Source organism: Coregonus clupeaformis, chromosome 25, assembly GCF_020615455.1.
Source record: "Coregonus clupeaformis isolate EN_2021a chromosome 25, ASM2061545v1, whole genome shotgun sequence".
NCBI classification, from domain to species: domain Eukaryota; kingdom Metazoa; phylum Chordata; class Actinopteri; order Salmoniformes; family Salmonidae; genus Coregonus; species Coregonus clupeaformis.
Window position 1 is genome coordinate 7,463,898 of NC_059216.1, and position 22,818 is coordinate 7,486,715.

The following is a 22,818-nucleotide window of genomic DNA, read 5'->3' on the forward strand; positions in this document are numbered from 1 at the left end:
TATTCACTGACCTCTCGCACCCGTCATCTCAGCCACAGACAGACCACCCAGGACCCCCAGAGTGGTTCTCAGACCTGATTACGGCTGGGTTCACAGCCAGTGTGTTGACCCCTCACCTCTCCCCTGAGGTCAGAGGTCGGTGAGAGGTGGTCATGTGACTCTCTGTCAGGTACAGCAGAGCTCTTTAGCAGGCTTGGTTGGGGAGGAGAGAGAGAGAGGATGGTGGTGAGAGTAGATTCCTCTGGGAGTTCTGTATGAGGGGTGGCTGTTTCCAGTATGCAGTCAGTCAGTGCCATGACAGGCCTGAGCTATGCAGAGCTCAACTTTCTCTTTGCAGCAGCTTAGGCGTCTGTTCCTGTTCACAAGTGCAGCCACAGAATATACATTTGGCACAATCAAAACAAAAACCAAATGTCTCTTTATGTTACAGTTGAAAGCTTGGCCATATTACCAGTAATATTAGGATTAGTATTTAAAAACAAGAGAGCTCCGTCATATACGTTTAAACTTCTTTGCGTTGCAGAAATCAAGGGCAAAATGCAGGTACATTTAGGTGACAGGTGCAGTGAAAATGTTGTTTTACAGCACGTCAAACTCATTCCACGGAGGGCTGAGTGTCTGCAGGTTTTCCTTCCTCCCTTGTACTTGATTGATGAATTAATGTAACTGATTAGTAAGGAACTTCCCTCACCTGGTTTTCTAGGTCTTAAAGAAAAAACAAAAACCAGCAGACAAGGCCCTCCATGGAATGAGTTGGACAGCCCTGTTTTACAGGGTCAGCCATAGTAGTACTGCACCCCTGGAGCAAACTAGGGTTAAGTGCCTTGCTCAAGGGCACATAAACAGATTTTTCACCTTGTCGGCTCGAGTATTAACCGCTAGGCTACCTGCAGACCAACTGTGAATGGCAGTGGTTTTTCTTGGCCTCTACGATGGACAAAGCAAAAGGTGCTACTGCAGATGAGAATGAAAGACTAACTCAGAGAAGACTCCATCCAGGTTGGCTGAATTCCGTTTCCATGATGAGTTTTGTGAAATCATAGGCCGTGGTGATTGGACGGACCGAGGGCTGGATAGTGACGCGTTGGCCAGGGCCATTAGCTGAAGTGTCGTCCCAGTCTGGCCTGGCGGTAGTCCACTCTCAGCTGTACGAAGGCGTGCAGAAGGTTCCGGTCCAGGTTGGTGAGCTGCTCGCCAGAGCAGACCTGTTTGAGGTTGTCGGGGGCAACCACCAGGAGGTTACACAGGGCATGGAGTGTGTCAAAGAGCTGTAGCACAAGAGGAACCTGGGGGACAGACAGACAGTTAACCATTAGGAACCTGAGAGATAGACGGACAGTTAACCATTAGGAACCTGGGAGATAGACGGACAGTTAACCATTAGGAACCTGGGAGATAGACGGACAGTTAACCATTAGGAACCTGGGAGATAGACGGACAGTTAACCATTAGGAACCTGGGAGATAGACGGACAGTTAACCATTAGGAACCTGGGAGATAGACGGACAGTTAACCATTAGGAACCTGGGAGATAGACGGACAGTTAACCATTAGGAACCTGGGAGATAGACGGACAGTTAACCATTAGGAACCTGGGAGATAGACGGACAGTCAACCATTAGGAACCTGGGAGATAGACGGACAGTTAACCATTAGGAACCTGGGAGATAGACGGACAGTTAACCATTAGGAACCTGGGAGATAGACGGACAGTTAACCATTAGGAACCTGGGAGATAGACGGACAGTTAACCATTAGGAACCTGGGGGACAGACGGACAGTCAACCATTAGGAACCTGGGGGACAGACGGACAGTCAACCATTAGGAACCTGGGGGACAGACGGACAGTCAACCATTAGGAACCTGGGGACAGACGGACAGTCAACCATTAGGAACCTGGGGGACAGACGGACAGTCAACCATTAGGAACCTAGGAGACAGACAGACAGTCAACCATTAGGAACCTGGGGGACAGACGGACAGTTAACCATTAGGAACCTGGGAGATAGACGGACAGTTAATCATTAGGAACCAGAGGAACCTGTGGGACAGACAGTAAACCATTAGCGTTCTGCTAGGAAGAATAAACCCAACTTTTAACTAGGCCAAGTGGCATTTATTCAGTATCACTGCTAGCTCTACATATGATGTAAACTGTTGCTACAGGCGTAATGATGCTAACTCTGGTGTGACCTATGTGTGACCCCTCACCCGGAAGTCCTTGGCACTTTTGCGGTACTCTGCCACGTCGCAGATGGCCAGCATGCCTCCCATGGAGCTGTAGCTGTACTGCTGAAGGTGCTCGTGGATGAGGCGGTGGAAACGCACGCCCAGCTCCGTCAGCACTGTGTCCACGTTCTTACCGTCCATGGACTTCCGCACACGCTCTACCTGCCGACTCACATACACACAAACCTTGGAGCAGGCCTGAGGAGCACAGGGAGGAAGGGGCAGTCAGACCGTGTAGGTTTGGTGTCAAAGGTCAAGTGAAACAATGTGCAACCTTAAAAATACATTAAAAAAAACTTCAACTATAAAGAATACTCTGGTACTCGCATAAAACAGATTTGACTTTAAAGTTAAATACAGTTTTAAAGAAATACACAGTGAAATTCTACAACAAATTCTGAACTGCCAGGAGCGGTGTGTTTTACATGGTTTTGATTCTCTCTTTGCTTTTCATATGAGACCAGGGGTGGAGGCTGGGTGCAGTGCACGCCTTACTGTTGTGCACTGGATCATGACGTTGTTCTCGTCTTCAGGCCTGAAGTCTGTCTTCTTCTGTTCCGTAGCCAGGATGTGCTTCATCTGTCCCACCATGCAGTTCAGCGTCCTGCAGAGAGAGGACAACACCATGACAACACCATGACAACCAGCCCTAACACACTAATAGAATACATTCACTAATTTCCCATGATGTATTTTGTTTTTTTTCTCTGTGATATCCAATCGGTAGTTACAGTCTTGTCCCATCACTGCAACTCCCGTACGGACTCGGGAGAGGCGAAGGTCGAGAGCCATGCGTCATCCGAAACACGACCCTGCCAAGCCGCACTGCTTCTTGACACACTGCTTGCTTAACCCGGAAGCCAGCAGCACCAATTTGTCGGAGAAAACCCCGTACAACTGGCGACCATGTCAGCGTGCATGCGCCCGGCCCCCCACAGGAGTCGCTATAGCGCGATGGGACAAGGACATCCCAGCCGGCCAAACCCTCCCCTAACCCGGACGACGCTGGGCCAATTGTGTGTCGCCTCATGGTCTCCCAGTCGCGGCCGGCTGCGACACAGCCCGGGATTGAACCCAGATCTGAGACCGCTGCGCCACTCGGGAAGCCCCCCCCATGATGTTGTTGATAACATTTACAACACTTTGTGGTTTACTGACCTGTCTATGCCTGTGTCCAGTTTCACCTCCATCTGTTCAATCACCTCCTTCTTCTTGTGCAGGCACTCTGTCAGTTTGGGAGAAGAGCTGGTGGAGACAGAAGGTCCATGAAAGGTCAAAGGTAATAAAAACTAAACACAGAACAACTCCATCTAGAAAACATGAAGCTAGCTAGAGAGTTAGGATAATGGATAACAGTAGTAACTGGAGGCTATCAGAATGAGGCAAAAATAGTGTACAGTACAGTATGGGGAGGGGAGGGGGGTGTGATTGACAGTTCAGGCCCCATGCTAACCTGATAAGAGGCATTAGGTGGTCGTTGAACTGCTTATCAAACAGGTGGAAGATAGTGTTGGCCTGCTGGACCACATCCAGGAAGTACAGGTTGGCATTCTTGGCATCAGCTGAAGGAATGGCTGTAGAGGGAAGAGAGAAACACACACCACTTTCCTTTAAAAAGGTACAAGAGAACAACAGAACTATAGGAAGATGAATATACAACACCTACAAATAAAAAGCATCTGCTCAAGGTTTTACAGCCTTTACTGTGTTAGTGAGAGTTGGATGTACCGGAGAGGCCGATCTCCAGTGCGTAGTCAATGTGGTCCACACACAGGTGCTCCACCAGCAGCAGGAAGATGGAGAAGGCGTTCTTGGGCAGGTCCGAGGGATCTGAGAGCTGGTTCACAACACACACACACAGAACCTGATTTACTCTCAGCGCTCTTCAGGGATTTACTGCAAAGGCCCCATTCATGAGCACTGCATGCAGTGTCATTGTCTCTCCTGTAGGTGGCAGAGTAGCAGCCTCACCCTGTTGCACCTCTCGAAGGCGTGGCGCGTCTCCTGCAGCAGGTTGACTACCACCTCCTGGGAGAGGAAGGTCTCCCCATGGGTGTCGATGCTGGGCCCCAGGGGCAGGTTGGTGCGCTGCCTGATCCGCTCCTTCAGTTCCTGGATACTGAAGGATGGGGGGGGGGATTGCATTATTACACCCTTAAGGAAAAGGGAAGAGTCTGAACTCAAAGACAGGACCTTGCTATGATATGATGAGGAACGTACTATTTAAATCCATTTAACTATTTAATCCAACTGAGATCTGACACCAAGGATGAACAGGAAGTTATGGGTAAAGGGAGAAGAGACTGAAGAGAGGGTCAAGGGGTACTGGGGTAGAGGTGGTCAGCCACTTCCTACCTGCCCCCACCCAGTGGGCGTTTCTGGTGGTTCTTGGAGTCGTAGTAGCGCTGCAGGATCATGGCGCTGCGCGTGCGGAGATAATCTTTCTCCATTTCAATGTAGCTCTCCAGATAGGTGGAGAAGATGTTTTTAATGAGCTTGGACAGGAAGGTGTGTTTGTCTGAGCCCAGGTTGAACTCTGTCAGCTTGGCAGCCAAGGCCGTTGTCCTGGAGACACAGGGTTGCCACGCTTTTACAAAATTCAGAATAGAGGGTATGAGGTGCTTAGAGTGAGAGGTCAAAATGTGAACAGCAGTATTACCTGGTATAAAGGTCATAGAGGTTTTTGAGGTATTGTTCTACATCAGAGTGGCGGGTTTCATCCAGTTTTTCTTTTACGTGGGCCTGGAACACAAAGCTGCTCAGTCAGTCCATCAGAACTGGGTCAGAGAACTAAGACATTGTTAAACCTTGTGGCAGCTGAATATTTGGTCGATAGGAGAGACTGTCCACTGTACCTGTAGTTTGTTCTCAAAGATGTTCTGGATGAGTTTAGCCATGACGGTCTCTGGGCTCTGGAAAACCTCTCCCACCTGCTTGTTTACTCTCTGGCAGAGGAGTGCCGTGTCTTCAAACACATCACTACGCATGTACGCCCCCTGAACACAGACAGAGACAGCGAGAGGGTTAACCCCATAGAATTAGGAATTAGAATACTAGAATGGACATGAAAAGTCTTATGCGAGTATATAAGGTCAGCCATTTTGGTCAGAGAGTTAGTCAGCCAGTGTGCTGTGATAAGATAGTGTAAAACAATGAATTTGAAGATTATCTGCACAGTATGTTTACTAGCTAGCTAGCCAGATTCCATATATTTTCAATTTAACTGCCAATATATTGCATACAAACAATGTAGTCAATCCACAGCCATACACTGGCTGAAATCAGTTGATGATTGGACTTAGACAAGTTGTAAATGCAACAATACTGATATTGTATTACATTATAACACACAGCTTTCCAAAAAAACAAAACATTGAGACATTTATGGTCTGTTTACATAAATATTTTTTGGCTATTTATACATAACATTTGTATAAAACCTGCATAAACTGTATTTATAATTATATGACAATTTTATTATTTTAGGTTAACAATAATTATATTACACAAATTCTGATATATAACACCTTACTTGTATTTTTCTGCCTAAGTAAAAGCAGGAAATGCATCACTTCTCTACTAATGCCTCTACTGCCATTCATTCCAATTAGACTGGTTTGTATTTCTCCCACAATGACTGCCATTTTTATCCCATTCTGGAACTTTGAGGGTTTATGACATAGCCCCTCTAGTCATTTAATATGATATCTATGTTTACCCAGACCTCAGGACTAACCTGTGGTCAGATTACAGAAGCACTCAGGTACTCTATACTGAGCTGTTATAAAGGGTTCAACTGAACACTGCACACTCACCTCCTGACATTGCTTGATATATACATCCACACAGTGTGCATAGCCCTGTAGGAAACAAAGACATGTCACAATCACACCTGCATCACTTCCACAATCCAACATCTCCAAAGAATGACAACAAACTGTATGCATGGTTGCATAGACGCTAAATGAGATACAAGTGCATATTTGCAAGTTACACTACTCAAACAATAACACAAATCTTCCTTTAAAATGGAGACATATCAAAGTGTATCCAGTGTTTGTGGGTCACCTTGAAGTGTAAGAGGACCGCAGCGACTTCCCGCATGCGTCCAATCTCGCCCCTACGCTGGGCCGCTGTGAACTCCTGGATCAGCTGGCGCTCCAGGTCGTGGTATTTACCTAGACACACACTCAACAGATTTAGTTGCCTTTCTTAGAATGGCTGTGTTATCGTTTGTTCTTCAAATCAGCAACAAAGACCAATTTGAACGTAAACACTCACTTGCAATCTTGGCCTTAACGTCTGCAAACCTGTTAAGAGGACAAGGATAGAGGCGTTCAGAGAGATATCGGACATGAATGAAATAATCTTATTAAATCTAAATGTAATCTTGTATAATGTGTAGTCCCTCTGATTTGAAGTGAGTTAAATACACTGCTCAAAAAAATAAAGGGAACACTAAAATAACACATCCTAGATCTGAATTAATGAAATAATCTTATTAAATACATTTTTCTTTACATAGTTGAATGTGCTGACAACAAAATCACACAAAAATGATCAATGGAAATCAAATGTATCAACCCATGGAGGTCTGGATTTGGAGTCACCCTCAAAATTAAAGTGGAAAACCACACTACAGGCTGATCCAACTTTGATGTAATGTCCTTAAAACAAGTCAAAATGAGGCTCAGTAGTGTGTGTGGCCTCCACGTGCCTGTATGACCTCCCTACAACGCCTGGGCATGCTCCTGATGAGGTGGCGGATGGTCTCCTGAGGGATCTCCTCCCAGACCTGGACTAAAGCATCCGCCAACTCCTGGGCAGTCTGTGGTGCAACGTGGCGTTGGTGGATGGAGCGAGACATGATGTCCCAGATGTGCTCAATTGGATTCAGGTCTGGAGAACGGGCGGGCCAGTCCATAGCATCAATGCCTTCCTCTTGCAGGAACTGCTGACACACTCCAGCCACATGAGGTCTAGCATTGTCTTGCATTAGGAGGAACCCAGGGCCAACCGCACCAGCATATGGTCACACAAGGGGTCTGAGGATCTCATCTCGGTACCTAATGGCAGTCAGGCTACCTCTGGCGAGCACATGGAGGGCTGTGCGGCCCCCCCAAAGAAATGCCACCCCACACCATGACTGACCCACCGCCAAACCGGTCATGCTGGAGGATGTTGCAGGCAGCAGAACGTTCTCCACGGCGTCTCCAGACTCTGTCACATGTGCTCAGTGTGAACCTGCTTTCATCTGTGAAGAGCACAGGGCGCCAGTGGCGAATTTACCAATCTTGGTGTTCTCTGGCAAATGCCAAACGTCCTGCACGGTGTTGGGCTGTAAGCACAACCCCCACCTGTGGACGTCGGGCCCTCATACCACCCTCATGGAGTCTGTTTCTGACCGTTTGAGCAGACACATGCACATTTGTGGCCTGCTGGAGGTCATTTTGCAGGGCTCTGGCAGTGCTCCTCCTGCTCCTCCTTGCACAAAGGCGGAGGTAGCAGTCCTGCTGCTGGGTTGTTGCCCTCCTACGGCCTCCTCCACGTCTCCTGATGTACTGGCCTGTCTCCTGGTAGCGCCTCCATGCTCTGGACACTACGCTGACAGACACAGCAAACCTTCTTGCCACAGCTCGCATTGATGTGCCATCCTGGATGAGCTGCACTACCTGAGCCACTTGTGTGGGTTGTAGACTCCGTCTCATGCTACCACTAGAGTGAAAGCACCGCCAGCATTCAAAAGTGACCAAAACATCAGCCAGGAAGCATAGGAACTGAGAAGTGGTCTGTGGTCACCACCTGCAAAACCAGTCCTTTATTGGGGGTGTCTTGCTAATTGCCTATAATTTCCACCTGTTGTCTATTCCATTTGCACAACAGCATGTGAAATGTATTGTCAATCAGTGTTGCTTCCTAAGTGGACAGTTTGAAGAAGTGTTCCCTTTATTTTTTTGAGCTGTGTATATTCTCTCCCTCAGAAACAACAGTTAATGCAACCTAACATTTACAAAAATACTTCTGATATCTCTAAGAGATGGGCTAGAGGCACAGAGTAGCAGCACCTATACTGTTTACATTGTACCACAGAGTAGCAGCACCTATACTGTTTACATTGTACCACAGAGCTTGTGTAAAACTGCCCCCAGGACTACTCACCTGTCGAACGGCAGCTCCTGGGCTATGAGATGTAACTTCTGAATGATATCAGCAGCTTCCTTAATCTGGGAGAGGAAGAAATAGGGGGGGGGGGGGGGGGGGGGAGGGAGAAATAGGGAGAGAGAGGAACATAAGAAATGGACATCCAAACAGAGAGCAGACCAGCAGTAGCAGCATCTCCTTTTAGGGGATCATTTTAAACCAGCCCTCCTCCACCTCCTCTCTGTACACCACGGAGATGATAACAAGTAGCCGCCGCTCACCTGGCTAACAGCATCCACAGCAGCCCTGAGTTAGCAGCATATCCAACTCTTTATTGGCATGCCTCCTCTGAATGGGCTGTAATCCCACAGGAGCCTAAATCGCCTTCAATAATCTGTCCGGCCAGGGATATCTCTCTAAAGAGGAGCCCTGTCGAGAACCGCCCACTCCCCTCCCCTGACATACAAGCTGGCTGAAAACCCCAGACCTAGGACAGGCCCGCCGTCCGCAACTCCTCTGTTCCTGCAGATGCCTGCCTCAGCTAACATTATTACTCCGCTCCCGTGAGGAGGATCTAGCCTTTCTGCTCGGTGGGGTTTTTCTAAGTATCTGTCCCCCAGCTAAGATTAGCTAAATCCCATGTAAGTAATGTAGCAGTCTCTCTGCAGTCAGGGTTTAGCAGCACTTGTCTCCATGCTGGCGGCCCAACCCTCCCTTTCAGAAGGATTAGCAGAGCCTTCCCCCTTCAGCTATTCACTCGCAGCTTTCCTCCTTCTCCCTCGTCTGGAGGTATACTCAGGAAAAGGGATCTGTCCGATATTCACACTTCATGCCTCTCCGGAAGCATTGCCATCCCATCTCCAGCTCCCGTCTCTGAGATTGATTAGTGTTTCCCCACTTGCCATTAAAAGGAATTAATTGAGAGAATCTCAAACTCTTCAAAAACAGCTATGATATTCTGACAATACACTATCAAACTTTTGAGGGTTGATAGTGAGGTCGCTCAGATGGTTTTGACCCCTATAGACGGGTTAGCTAACAACGTCACGAAAACAATGCGCACGCTTCAATGGGGCAGAAAGCCGTGGTGTGTTGCTGTGATTCTGGATGGCCAGATAGCTAACAACAAGGACAAGAAACTGTCATGTGGGGAAATGTAGGTGGCTCATTTCAGCTCATTGTACACTATATATACAAAAGTATGTGGACACCCCTTCAAATGAGTGGATTTGGCTATTTCAGCCACACCCGTTTCTGACAGGTGTATAGAATCGAGCACACAGCCATGCATTTTCCATAGACAAACTGGCAGTAGAATGGCCTTACTGAAAAGCTCTGTGACTTTCAACATGGCACCGTCATAGGATGCCACCTTTCCAACAAGTCAGTTCGTCAAATTCCTGCCCTGCTAGAGCTGCCCCGTTCAACTGTAACTGCTGTTATTGTGAAGTAGAAACGTCTAGGAGCAACAACGGCTCAGCCGCGAAGTGGTAGGCCAAACAAGCTCACAAAACGGGACCGCCGAGTGCTGAAGCGTGTGGCGCGTAAAATTCATCTGTCCTTGGTTGCAACACTCACTACCGAGTTCTAAACTGCATCTGGAAGCAAAGTCAGCACAAGAACTGTTCGTAGGGAGCTTCATGAAATGGGTTTCCATGGCCGAGCAGCCGCACACAAGCCTAAGATCACCATGAGCAATGTCAAGCATCGGCTGGAGTGGTGTAAAGCTCACCGCCATTGGACTCTGGAGCAGTGGAAACACGTTCTCTGGAGTGATGAATCACGCTTCACCATCTGGCAGTCCGACAGACTAATCTGGGTTTGGCGGATGCCAGGAGAATGCTACCTGCCCCAATTCATAGTGCAAACTGTAAAGTTTGGAGGAACAGGAATAATGGTCTGGTGCAGTTTATGGTTCGGGCTAGGCCCCTTAGTTCCAGTGAAGGGAAATCTTAACGCTACAGCATACAATAACATTCTAGACGATTCTGTGCTTCCATCTTTGTACCAACAGTTTGGGGAAGGTCCTTTCCTGTTTCAGTATGACAATGCCCCCTGTGCACAAAGCGAGGTCCATACAGAAATGGTTAGTCGAGATTGGTGTGGAAGAACTTGACTGGCCTGCACAGAGCCCTGACCACAACCCCATCAAACACCTTTGGGATGAATTGGAACGCCGACTGCGAGCCAGGCCTAATCGCCCAACATCAGTGCCCGACCTCACTAATGCTCGTGGCTGAATGGAGTCCCTGAAGCAATGTTCCACCACCTAGTGGAAAGCCTTCCCAGAAGTGTGGAGGCTGTTATAACAGCAAAGGGGGGACTAACTCCATATTAATGCCCATGATTTTGGAATGAGATGTTCGACAAGCAGGTGACCACATACACTACATGACCAAAAGTATATTGTTATTGATACCGTCTCTTTTTTTGGGGGTGTTTTGACTGATGTCACGTCTATGCTAATATGGCTAAAATTCGCTAGCTAGCTAACCAACAACTGTAGCAATGTATTTGAGAGACTACAAATGCTCATTCTGCAAATTAATTTGTTTTCAATAAACATTGGAGACTAAATGTAGTTTACATGTTGTCAACAATCTAAGCCAACCCCATCTGTTTTGCCCCATAGTTGCACATGCATCGGTTGCAACAACAACAAAAAACTGTCAACCTTGCATCTTAATGCAATTAAGCCATACATGAGCATGTGACATCCGTTCCAGTCAATCCGCTAGCTATTGTCAAGAAGTAAATGCGCGTATATTAATCAAAATTAGCTAAGGGATCCAACTAAAGGGAACAATTCCACAAATTAAAATTGATGGTTACTTCATAGTCCTGTTCATTAACTAATGGCAGTTCTTAATATCTTTCACAGCTGTAGTGGGGTTTTTCTTTTCAATGGTCAATCTCTTTTGTTTTCTAAAAACATAAGAATGTCAATCTCTTTAAGACTACATGTACTACACGGTAGTGTATGTATCCTGACCTTTTCTGGGTTGTTGAAGACGTCACTGCGCAGCTCCCCATCCAGGAACTCATTAAAGTAGGTCATGAGACGCTGTGCCTCCACAGCCCTTTGCCTGGGCGTGTTCACGCCCTCCAGCTGGTCACCAAGGTGACACACCTTGGTAGCCACATAGCTGATGTGCTCGTCCAACTCCTGGAAGTGTTGGAAGGCTACCTGTATAGAGACAAAGAGTTGTGCAAAAAGAAGTCACATGTTTAGTGACATGATTGATGAATGTGGATAAAACAATCTTTGCATGATGGTAGTGCTTTCAAAAGTAGCAAAGGTGTAATACTTTTATATTACACTGGATTCTGACATTATGAAATTCTCTTCAGAAAAGTGCCTGTCTACAGGAGAAACTCCTGGGGATTTGGGGTTGGTGGGTGGTTAAGGGTCCGGTGGGCCGTGAAGCTGACCTGGTTGCTCCTCTGTAAGTCCTGCACTTTGTGGGCAAACTCCTTGGCTTCTTTGTGACACTGGTGCTCCAGCTTCTCCACCCGCCGCTGGATCTTCTCATCCAGATGCTTCAGCTCCTCTATGTGGTTCTCAAACTCCTCCAGCAGCCTGGAAGGGAAGCAGGACAAGGGCTTTAACATACTGCAAGCCTACCTCACATTGGTCTAGACACTCTATAGCCATGAATCCACTTACAGTACAAGCTGGCCTTCAACATAGTCTTCATTGATCTACAGTCATGAGTTCACAGCAAACAAAGGGTAGGGGAAAATGCTTTACTATATTACTAGCATGAGTGATTGAGTAATGTGGGGTTAGATTTGTCTTACTAACCTTACACTCTCTCAGTTAATATTTATAAATAGTATTGGGGGCTTAATTCTTGGGTCCCCAGATTTCAGAATCTCTACAAATTGGGAGCTTCGTCAGCTGCATTTAAAGTGAGGACTGTGGCGCAAATGTTCTAAGTCAGCACCATATTTAACAGAGTAGGAAACATCCCAAAATGATGAGTATATAATCTCTTGGCTAATTCCTTAGGCGGTGGCTACAGCTTAGGGATGTCGCCCATCTCTTCCCAACGCACATTCATTCCCTCTCTGTTAGTTACTGCATGACTCAGAGCTTGGTGGCCTCCCATAATGCACTGCCTCCGAGTTATCTTCACTGGAGATTTAAATAGAGCTTGCTGTATGGTTGGGACTAGAGCCATGATTGCAGTAACTCTCAATAAAGCCATGTCTTTAGTACAAGACTACCTTTTGGGGTCGAATGCCTCTGCTCCTCCTTTGGACCCTCCTCCAGGGGTTCTCCAGGCCAATCTCTCTATGTACTCGTCTGCATCAAAGGGCTCCTGTGGATCATATCACGCACACACTGTAAATACTGCTTATAATTTCTGACATTTGGTTGGCCATTTGTTTGTCAACTATAGTTTGATACATTCAGCTTCTCTTCTGTCTTAACGTGTTGCCCCATAATACTAAATAAAGTAGTGCTCACCAGAATAATGTCTTACACTGGTAAAATTGTTTCGTTTAGGGACCGGGGACAAAACAGTGTAAAGATTTGATGTGGTTGAAATACTGTCTGCTTGCATAACAGTATCAAAGATAAGACATTACACGCACACTCGCAAGAGATGCTGAAAGAAAGAAATCATATTTCTCCACTCCTGTTCCTGAGACAAAATAAAAATGTGTTGCATAATTTCACTGCAAGAAATGAATAATTCTGCAGGAGTTAATTTTATATTACGCTACATGTGAGAGGTTATAGCCCGACACTCAGTGTCCATATTAACACTGGGCTAATCCATTCATAGACGGTAGTACATTCTTGGGACAACACTGGGCGTAACAAGCTAGCCAATGCAACTGTACACCAGCAGACAATAACAAAAAACATAGTAGCTAGAATTGACATTCACTGCTGGAAAGACTCTGTTGGTCAACATATGTAGGTAGCTACATGTTTGACAATATCACATCAACATCTCCCTGGATAAACACAACACTGTCAGCTGTATAGCGAGTGGTAGCTAGCTAGATGCTGGCAGCTTCCTTTCAAAGGCGCGATTTCCAGTCATTATAGTTATCTGGCTAGCTAGCTATAGCGGTAACAGGGGGTTGGCTAACACGGATGCGCGGCGTCCTATAGGCTAGCTAGCTACCTCGGACTTCTCGTCCTATGGATGGATAGCTAGCTCTGACTTCTCCATTCTCCACCTAGCTAACGTTAGCTAGCTACCTAGCACTAGCAGACAGCTATCCAAACAAGACTAACGTTAGAACATACAGTTCAATTTACCTCGAATAGTTGAGCAGTCGTTGACATGTTCTACTTCGATCTGCAATGTAGAAATGGCAAACTAACAGTCGGGTATGACAGACGACTGATTGATCAGCTGGATTTATATTTTGCCCTTTATTGACAACAGTTTCACAGCTCTACTTCCTGTATCCAGCTCAATACAAATCCCGTGCTGAAGGAAAAAAAGGGCTGGGACGGGTTGTTGCGAGAGTACATTGCGTAAAACACATGCGCTAACTGTCTCTTGATTGGTCCAGGCAGTCACATGATTATTAACATTTACATTTTAGGCATTTAGCAGACGCTCTAAGCCATATTGTGCAGGATTTTGGCTTCTTCTCAAACACATAAGATACCCAACAGTGGAGAAGCGTGCTAAGTGTCTGGCCGGCTCCCTGTGTGTGTCTGTCCCAGAGGATGTTACTGTGCTCCAGCTCCTACTCACAGCTCCTACTACTCACAAACCCTGACAAACCATACATGGCTCTATGAGATGACTGTCTCCACCAGCAGCGCTCACCACCTATGGAGCTGCATGTGGAGGTTCCCAGTGGAGGGGTCCTCTGACCAGTGTTAGCCATCTGCCCCTGGTGGATGCCCCGTCCTCCTCTGGCCAGAGCTGCATGTGGAGGTTCCCAGTGGAGGGGTCCTCTGACCAGTGTTAGCCATCTGCCCCTGGTGGATGCCCCGTCCTCCTCTGGCCAGGCTGTTCTCTGTCTCCCAGGACTTCACACTGTTGGTGGGCCTGCAGGCTTTCCTCTGTGGGTCTGGGAGTAAGCCTGACAGTGAGCGGCTGGCCTCTCGCCTGGACATGATACCCTCTATCTTCCTGAATGTCTGCCCCTTCGGGACCCCCCTGGACATCCCTCAGCTAGGGGCCTCATTGACATCAGCAATGCCCTCTCCTGCAGGGACCCAGAAACAGCCAGCCTGGAAAACAGGGCTGCACTGTGGTGGGGCTGTAGTGAATGTAGCTCTAATGGAGATGGTGCGCTCCATGCAGTATGGAAACCAAAACAGGCAGGACCTCTGGGAGGTCTACAGCACAGTGAATTGCAAGGTGAGCACAGTAATACCGTTTATGTATGGTACAGTAAATGTAATGCTAAAGCTTATTTTTGCCTTCTGCTCCTAATTTTCTCAAACCCATTTGTGCTTTTTCCCTTTGTGTAATCTGTGTGACGTGGAAGGGGTCCTTCCCAATGTGACGGTCACTCTCACCCAGCCACCCAATGGCTCACCACTGCTGGATGTCCTGGTCCACCCTTGTGTGTCTTCACTGGATGCCTCTGGCCCCTACAAGTTCCCCTTCTCCCCTCGAGTCTTTCAGGCTCTGCAGTTACACGTGGCAGGTACACAGGTCCACAGCTTCTAAACATAGCTAAACACTCCTTCATACATCCAAAAACGTCATACATTGCTGTGTCATCTCATGTCAAATTGAATGCTGTCTTTTCTCAGGTCCCTGTGCCACCCATCCTCCCTATCAGCTGAAGGAGGATGACAACCAGCTGCATTTGACTGTGAGTCTCAAACTTCACGAGAGTAGGAGGAACAGCTTTGAGTACTGTGAGGCACATCTGCCATTCTTTAACAGGTAACCTATTGACATATACAGTGCTATGAAAAAGTATTTGCCCCCTTTCTAATTTTCTCTACTTTTGCATATTTGTGATACTGAATGTTATCAGATCTTCAACCAAAACCTAATATTAGATAAAGGTAACATAAGTGAAAAAATAACACAACAATTACATATTTATTTCATAAACAAAGTTATGCAACACCCAATTCCCCTGTGTGAAAAAGTAATTGCCCCCTTACACTCAATAACTGGTTGTGCCACCTTTAGCTGCAATGACTCCAACCAAATGCTTCCTGTAGTTGTTGATCAGTCTCTCACGTCGCTGTGGAGGAATTTTGGCCCACTCTTCCATGCAGAACTGCTTTAACTCAGTGACGTGTGGGTTTTCAAGCATGAACTGCTCGTTTCAAGTCCTGCCACAACATCTCAATTGGGATTAGGTCTGGACTTTGACTAGGCCATTCCAAAACTTCCAATTTGTTGCTTTTTAGCTATTTTCATGTAGACTCGATTGTGTGTTTTGGATCATTGTCTTGCTGCATGACCCAGCTGCGCTTCAGCTTCAGCTCACAGACGGATGGTCTGACATTCTCCTGTAGAATTCTCTGATACAGAGCAGAATCGTCCAGGTCCTGAGGCAGCAAAGCATCCCCAAACCATCACACCACCACCACCACCATGCTTGACCTTTGGTATGATGTTCTTACTGTGGAATGCAGTGTTTGGTTTTCACCAGGCACAATGGGACCCATCTCGTCCAAAAAGTTATACTTATACTCAAGTTTGCCAAAAAGCACCTGGATGATCATCAAGACTCTTGGAAGAACGTTCTATGGACAGATGATTCAAAAGTATAACTTTTTGGACAACATGGTTCCAGTAATGCCTGGTGAAAACCAAACTCTGCATTCCACAGTAAGAACAACAACATTGTGTAAATTCTGAATGCACGCTCTGTCTCTCTTCTCTCTGCAGCACTGGAGCTGTTATCCTCAGAATACTACATCTGGAACTCAACTGGCACTGCACCAGTGTCCTCTGGACACGATGCTGTAGAATGGAATTGTACAGTATAGACCAGCATCAAAGAAATTACTGCTTCATCCATATCTGGGATAGGCCAAACGTGATGAATCTCCACAGCACAAGATTACTGCAGGACAACAGACACTGGACAACAGGATTCTGGTGACCAGGTTTGAATCTGTGAAACGGACAGCATCCAACATTATGAACCCAATGGTCAAAGTACTGTAACTGAATGGGTTGTTTCTGCTGTTGTTCTTACAATCTTGGTCTCATCTAAGATGCAAAATGCTGTTTCTCATCTGTCCTGAGCACAGACCAATCCCTTTTCTGTGAAAGAATGTGCGTTATTAAGTAGAGCTAATGGTTATTCAACTGAATTCTAGTAAAGAGTAGTAGTACTGGATAGAGATGAAGAAATATTGAATTATTGCAATTAAATATTGATATTTATACAATAATGTCTGCATTTTTGTACGTTTTATGCTGCCAGTTTCTATATTTTGGAACTTGTTTGGCCATCCCACTTCAGAACTCTTTAGTGAGAGTGGCCACCCTTGGCTCTGACAGTTCCACTTCAGTCCCACCCCTCCATCAGCCGGCTAATTAGCAGCCGGGGCCTTGTTGTCAGCTGGAGCTGAGGGCCTGTGGTAGACGAGGCTTGCTTGGGCTGTGAAAGGCTGATCTGGGCAGAATCTGTGCCACAAAGGGCCCCTCTGGAGAACTGGCAGGACTCACTGGTCCCTCCCTCTGACTGCCCTGCCTGTCAGCCAGTGGCCTCTTCAAATACCCAGCCTCTCCAGTGAACCGCCCTCTAAAAAGTTGAGGCCCCAGCTGGCCAGATGACTCGCAAATTGGAGAAACTGGGTGTGGTGGCATTAAATATTGCATGAAAAAAATGGTTTCAGCATAGGGGCCTGGATTCAGGTCATAATTGCAATTTGATTAGAGTAGAGCTCATCCATGCATGACCATGATAAGATCAAATAAAATAAAATGCTGTCAATTAAAAGAAAATGCATAGCCATGTCTACAAAATGTAACAAAAAAGGGAACAAAGCTGTTTCCCAAGACATACTGTATGTAGACCCTGTCTTTAGTAAGGAAGGCACACTGAACAAAAATATAAACGCAACAATTTCAACTAATTTACTGAGTTACAGTTCATATTGAAATAAATTCATTAGGCCCTAATCTATGGATTTCACATGACTGGGCAGGGGCACAGCCATGGGTGGGCCTGGGAGGGCATTTTCCCCACAAAAGGGCTTTATTACAGACAGAAATGCTAATCCGTTTCATCAGCTGTCCGGGTAGCTGGTCTCAGACGATCACGCAGGTGAAGAAGCAGGATGTGGAAGTCCTGGGCTGGCGTGGTTACACGTGGTCTGTGCTTGTGAGGCCGGTTGGACATACTGCCAAATTCTCTAAAACGATGATTGGTAGAGAAATTAACATTCAATTCTCTGGCAACAGCTCTGGTGGACATTCCTGCAGTCAGCATGCCAATTGCACGCTCCCTCAAAACTTTCGACATCTGTGGCATTGTATTGTGACAAAACTGCACATTTTAGAGTGGCCTTCTATTGTCCCCAGCACACGGAGCACCTGTGTAATGATCATGCTGTTTAATCAGCTTCTTGATATGCCACACCTGTCAGGTGGATGGATTATCTTGGCAAAGGAGAAATGCTCACTAACAGGGATGTAAACAAATTTGTGCACAAAATCTGAGAGAAATAAGCTTTTTGTGCATATGGAACATTTCTGGGATCTTTTATTTCAGCTCATGAAACATGGGACCAACACTTTACATGTTGCGTTTATATTTTTGTTCAGTGTATATATAATGGTCATATAGCCTCCTGTAGCTCAGTTGTTAGAGCATGGTGCTTGCAACGCCAGGGTTGTGGGTTTGATTCCCACGGGGGGCCAGTATGAAAAATGTATGCACTCACTAACTGTAAGTCGCTCTGGATAAGAGTATCTGCTAAATGACTAAAATGTAAATATAGACACTGCTAAGTATATGAACATCTGGTAGTTGAAGGGTTAAAGCAGGGGGAGATTGTGATCCACTGTGAGTGTGTTCCACTGCAGCCAGATTCCTCTGTGCTCTATTGTTCAACACTGGCCCCCTTGCTGGTGTAATCGCCATATTCTCACGAGGTTTCCATCCAGGAGACTGACCATGACCAATCCTCTGTCAATTGGAACCAATTGCTAACATGGCATCCTTCACCTTTTTATGTAGCAGTATGGTATGGCAGACACCAGGACCTCTGAGCCTTCCTTCTCTCCACATTGATTTGGCTTTAATACCCAGTGTGTGTTTGTACTGAACTGGACAAGGATACGTTTTTTGAAGGTGCAGACTGCTCTAAAGCTCTTGAGCATCCCATCCTGTTGTCAGCCTGGCTCCTGGAGTCTGTGCAGTTACTGGGTTCCCACTGGCAGACATGGCATTGTTGGTTATATAAGGCTTGCTACATTAATGGGCTCATTTTAACAAGCCTCTCTGCTAGAATGCCTTGAGCCCACACCATAGGCATACAACTAAATTGAGATGCTGCATTCTGGGGGATTTTTTGAAGCTATTTATTTTGATTCATTGACTTGTTTGTCACCTTGACCTAGTGGTAATACAGTTTTATGAATACCCATGGTCTTTCTCTTTCCATCATCTTTGTGCTCACCTGTGGAACCCACATGATATTATACAAAACAAAAAGGGGGCACAACATTGATTTGCTCAGTTGTAGGACAACGCGTCATTTGTTATCAAGTTAATTAACGACCAATATATGCATGCATTGTCAAAGGCGTCAGTGAAATGCGGTGGGCGAAGTCAAACGCAGGACACAGAGCTGATCAGAAAACGTACTTTACTAGAAAGTAAACTGAGAATACACAATCTCCACACAGGGAGGAAATAACCGCTTTCCATGTCTGTTGTCTGTAACTTGTGAGGTGTGGAAACACTTTGTTGCTTTTATGAATTTTGTCTTGCTGCTTTTTGTTCTATGTTGCTCTGTCTGTATGCTACGTCTTGCTTGTCCTATGTTGCTATGTCTGTATGCTATGTCTTGTTCTATGTTGTTATTGTCTATATTGTAATTGTTTTTAATAACCTGCCCAGGGACTGCGGTTGAAAATTAGCCGGCTGGCTAAAACCGGCACTTTTACTGAAACGTTGATTAATGTGCACTGTCCCTGTAAAAATAAACTCAAACTCAAACTCAAACCTGCACACTAACGACTGCCGATAACGATAACAATCACACACAACACACAGTGTAAGACAGAGGGTTAAATAGGGAAGACAATACAACATAATGGGAAACAGGGGTACATAATCAAGACAGAACAAGTCGAACACAGAAACATAGATCGGTAGCAGCTAGTACTCCGGTGACGCCGAAGCCTGCCCGAGCAAGGAGGAGGGGCAGCCTCGGCTGAATGCGTGACAGTACCCCCCCCCTTGATGCGCGGCTCCAGCCGTGCGCCGACCCCGGCCTCGGGGACGGCCAGGAGGACGCGGAGCATGGCGAGTCAGATGACTCTGGTGGAAATCCCTCAACATGGAGGGATCTAGGATGTCCCTCCTAGGGACCCAGCACCGTTCCTCTGGACTGTACCCCTCCCACTCCACGAGATACTGCAGGCCCCCCACCCGACGCCTCGAATCCAAGATGGAACGGACTGAGTACGCCGGAGCCCCCTCGATGTCCAGTGGGGGCGGAGGAACCTCTCGTACCTCAGACTCCTGGAGTGGACCAGCTACTACCGGCCTGAGGAGAGACACATGGAACGAGGGGTTAATACGGTAATTAATAGGAAGTTGTAACCTATAACAAACCTCGTTCAATCTCCTCAGGACTTTAAATGGCCCCACAAAACGCTGACCCAGCTTCCGGCAGGGCAGGCGAAGGGGCAGGTTTCGGGTCGAGAGCCAGACCCGATCTCCCGGTGCATACACCGGAGCCTCACTGCGGTGGCGATCGGCGCTTGCCTTTTGTCGACTGATAGCCCGCTGCAGATGTACAAGAGCAGCGTTCCAGGTCTCTTCCGAGCGCCGAAACCATTCGTCCACCGCAGGAGCTTCGATCTGGCTCTGATGCCAAGGTGCCAGGACCGGCTGATAACCTAACACACACTGAAAAGGCGTAAGGTTAGTAGAGGAGTGGCGAAGTGAGTTTTGGGCCATCTCTGCCCAGGGGATATATCCCGACCACTCCCCCTGCTGGTCCTGGCAATAGAACCTCAGAAACCTACCCACATCCTGGTTCACTCTCTCCACCTGCCCATTACTCTCGGGGTGAAAACCTGAGGTAAGGCTAATTGAGACCCCCAGACATTCCATGAACGCCCCCCGACTCTAGAGGTGAACTGGGGACCCCGATCTGACACTATATCCTCAGGTACCCCGTAGTGCCGGAAGACGTGAGTAAACAGGGCGTCAGCAGTTTGTAGGGCTGTAGGGAGACCTGGCATAGGAATGAGACGGCAGGCCTTCGAAAACCGATCCACAACGACCAAGATCGTGGTGTTCCCCTGTGAGGGGGGAAGGTCTGTGACAAAGTCCACCGATAGATGAGACCACGGCCGTTGTGGAACGTGTAGGGGTTGTAATTTCCCTCTGGGCAGGTGTCTAGGTGCCTTACACTGGGCGCACACCGAGCAGGAGGAAACATAAACCCTCACGTCGTTGGCTAAAGTGCGCCACCAGTACTTCCCACTAAGACAGTGCACTGTCCGACCGATACCAGGATGACCAGAGGAGGGTGATGTGTGAGCCCAATAGATCAATCGATCACGAACCTCGAGCGGCACGTACATCCGACCCTCCGGACACTGGGGGGGGAGTAGGCTCGGTACGTAACGCCCGCTCAATGTCTGCATCAACCTCCCACACCACCGGTGCCACCAGACACGACGCCGGGAGTATGGGAGTGGGCTCAATGGACCTCTCCTCTGTGTCATATAGTCGGGACAGGGCGTCTGCCTTAGCGTTCTGGGAACCTGGTCTGTAAGTGAGCGTAAACACAAATCGAGTGAAAAACATAGCCCATCTTGCCTGACGAGGGTTCAACCTACTCTCCGCCCGGATGTACGGTTACGATGGTCAGTGAAAATGAGAAAAGGGTGTTTAGCCCCCTCAAGCCAATGCCTTCACACCTTCAGGGCTTGAACCACAGCTAACAGCTCCCTGTCCCCCACATCATAATTGCGCTCCGCCGGACTGAGCTTCTTAGAAAAGAAAGCACAGGGGCGGAGTTTTGGTGGCGTACCCGAGCGCTGAGACAGTACAGCACCGATCCCAGCCTCGGACGCATCCACCTCAACTTGGAATGCCAAGGAAGGATCCGGATGAGCCAGCACTGGAGCCGAAGTAAACAGGTCCTTCAGATGCCTAAAAGCCCTGTCCGCCTCAGCCGACCACTGCAGAAGCACCGGCCCTCCCTTTAGCAAGGAGGTAATGGGAGCCGCTACCTGCCCAAAGCCCCGGATAAACCTCTGGTAGTAATTGGCAAAACCCAAGAACCGCTGCACCTCCTTCACCGTGGTTGGAGTCTGCCAATTACGCACGGCCGAAACGCAGTCAATCTCCATCTCCACACCTGACGCGGACAAGCAGTGTCCCAGGAAGGAGATGGACTCTTGGAAGAACAGACATTTCTCCGCCTTCACATACAGGTCATGCTCCAACAGTCTACCAAGCACCCGACGAACCAGGGACACATGCTCGGCTCGTGTAGCGGAGTATATTAGAATGTCATCGATATACACCACTACACCCTGTCCATGCAGGTCCCGGAAAATCTCATCCACAAACGATTGGAAGACTGAAGGAGCATTCATCAGACCGTATGGCATGACGAGGTACTCATAGTGCCCCGAGGTGGTACTAAATGCTGTCTTCCACTCATCTCCCTCCCGAATATGCACCAGGTTGTACGCGCTCCTGAGATCCAATTTAGTGAAGAAGCGCGCCCCGTGCAAAGACTCAATCAGAGGTAGTGGATAGCTGTATTTTATTGTGATCTGATTTAGACCACGGTAGTCAATGCACGGGCGTAAACCACCATCCTTCTTCTTCACAAAAAAGAAACTCGATGACGCAGGGGAAGTGGACGGCCGTATGTATCCCTGTCTCAAAGATTCGGTGACATATGTCTCCATAGCCGCCGTCTTCTCCTGTGACAGAGGATACACGTGACTCCGGGGAAGCGCAGCGCCTACCTGGAGGTTTATCGCACAATCCCCCTGTCGATGGGGTGGTAATTGAGTCGCCTTCTTTTTACAGAAGGCGAGAGCCAAATCGGCATATTCAGGCGGAATGTGCATGGTGGGAACCTGGTTCGGACTTTCCACCGTGGTTGCCCCTACGGAAACACCTACACACCTCCCCAAGCACTGATCAGACCATCCCTTGAGAGCCCTCTGTTGCCATGAAATAGTGGGGTCATGAGAAGCTAACCAGGGAAGCCCCAACACCACGGGAATCAATCAGATACAAACTAATTATTTCCTCATGCCCCTCCTGTGTTT

At 47.5% G+C, this 22,818-nt stretch overlaps 1 protein-coding gene and 1 pseudogene across 1 annotated transcript; one reads left to right on the forward strand and one right to left on the reverse strand.

Moving 5' to 3' along the window:
* Positions 1–817: 817 nt before the first annotated feature.
* On the reverse strand, positions 818–13,855 carry LOC121539302 (exocyst complex component 5). Its single transcript, XM_041847689.2, has 18 exons — positions 13,653–13,855; positions 12,602–12,696; positions 11,804–11,951; positions 11,364–11,558; positions 8,390–8,454; positions 6,512–6,540; positions 6,299–6,408; positions 6,046–6,090; positions 5,086–5,226; positions 4,890–4,972; positions 4,586–4,795; positions 4,202–4,349; positions 3,959–4,067; positions 3,684–3,804; positions 3,389–3,475; positions 2,726–2,834; positions 2,213–2,428; positions 818–1,286 (listed from the first exon to the last, which is right to left on the reverse strand). Exons 1-18 carry the CDS (start codon positions 13,677–13,679, stop codon positions 1,098–1,100), a joined length of 2,127 nt encoding a protein of 708 aa, XP_041703623.1. The 5' UTR covers positions 13,680–13,855; the 3' UTR covers positions 818–1,097.
* LOC121539752 lies at positions 13,678–16,651 on the forward strand (annotated as a pseudogene).
* The last annotated feature ends 6,167 nt before the right edge of the window (positions 16,652–22,818 follow it).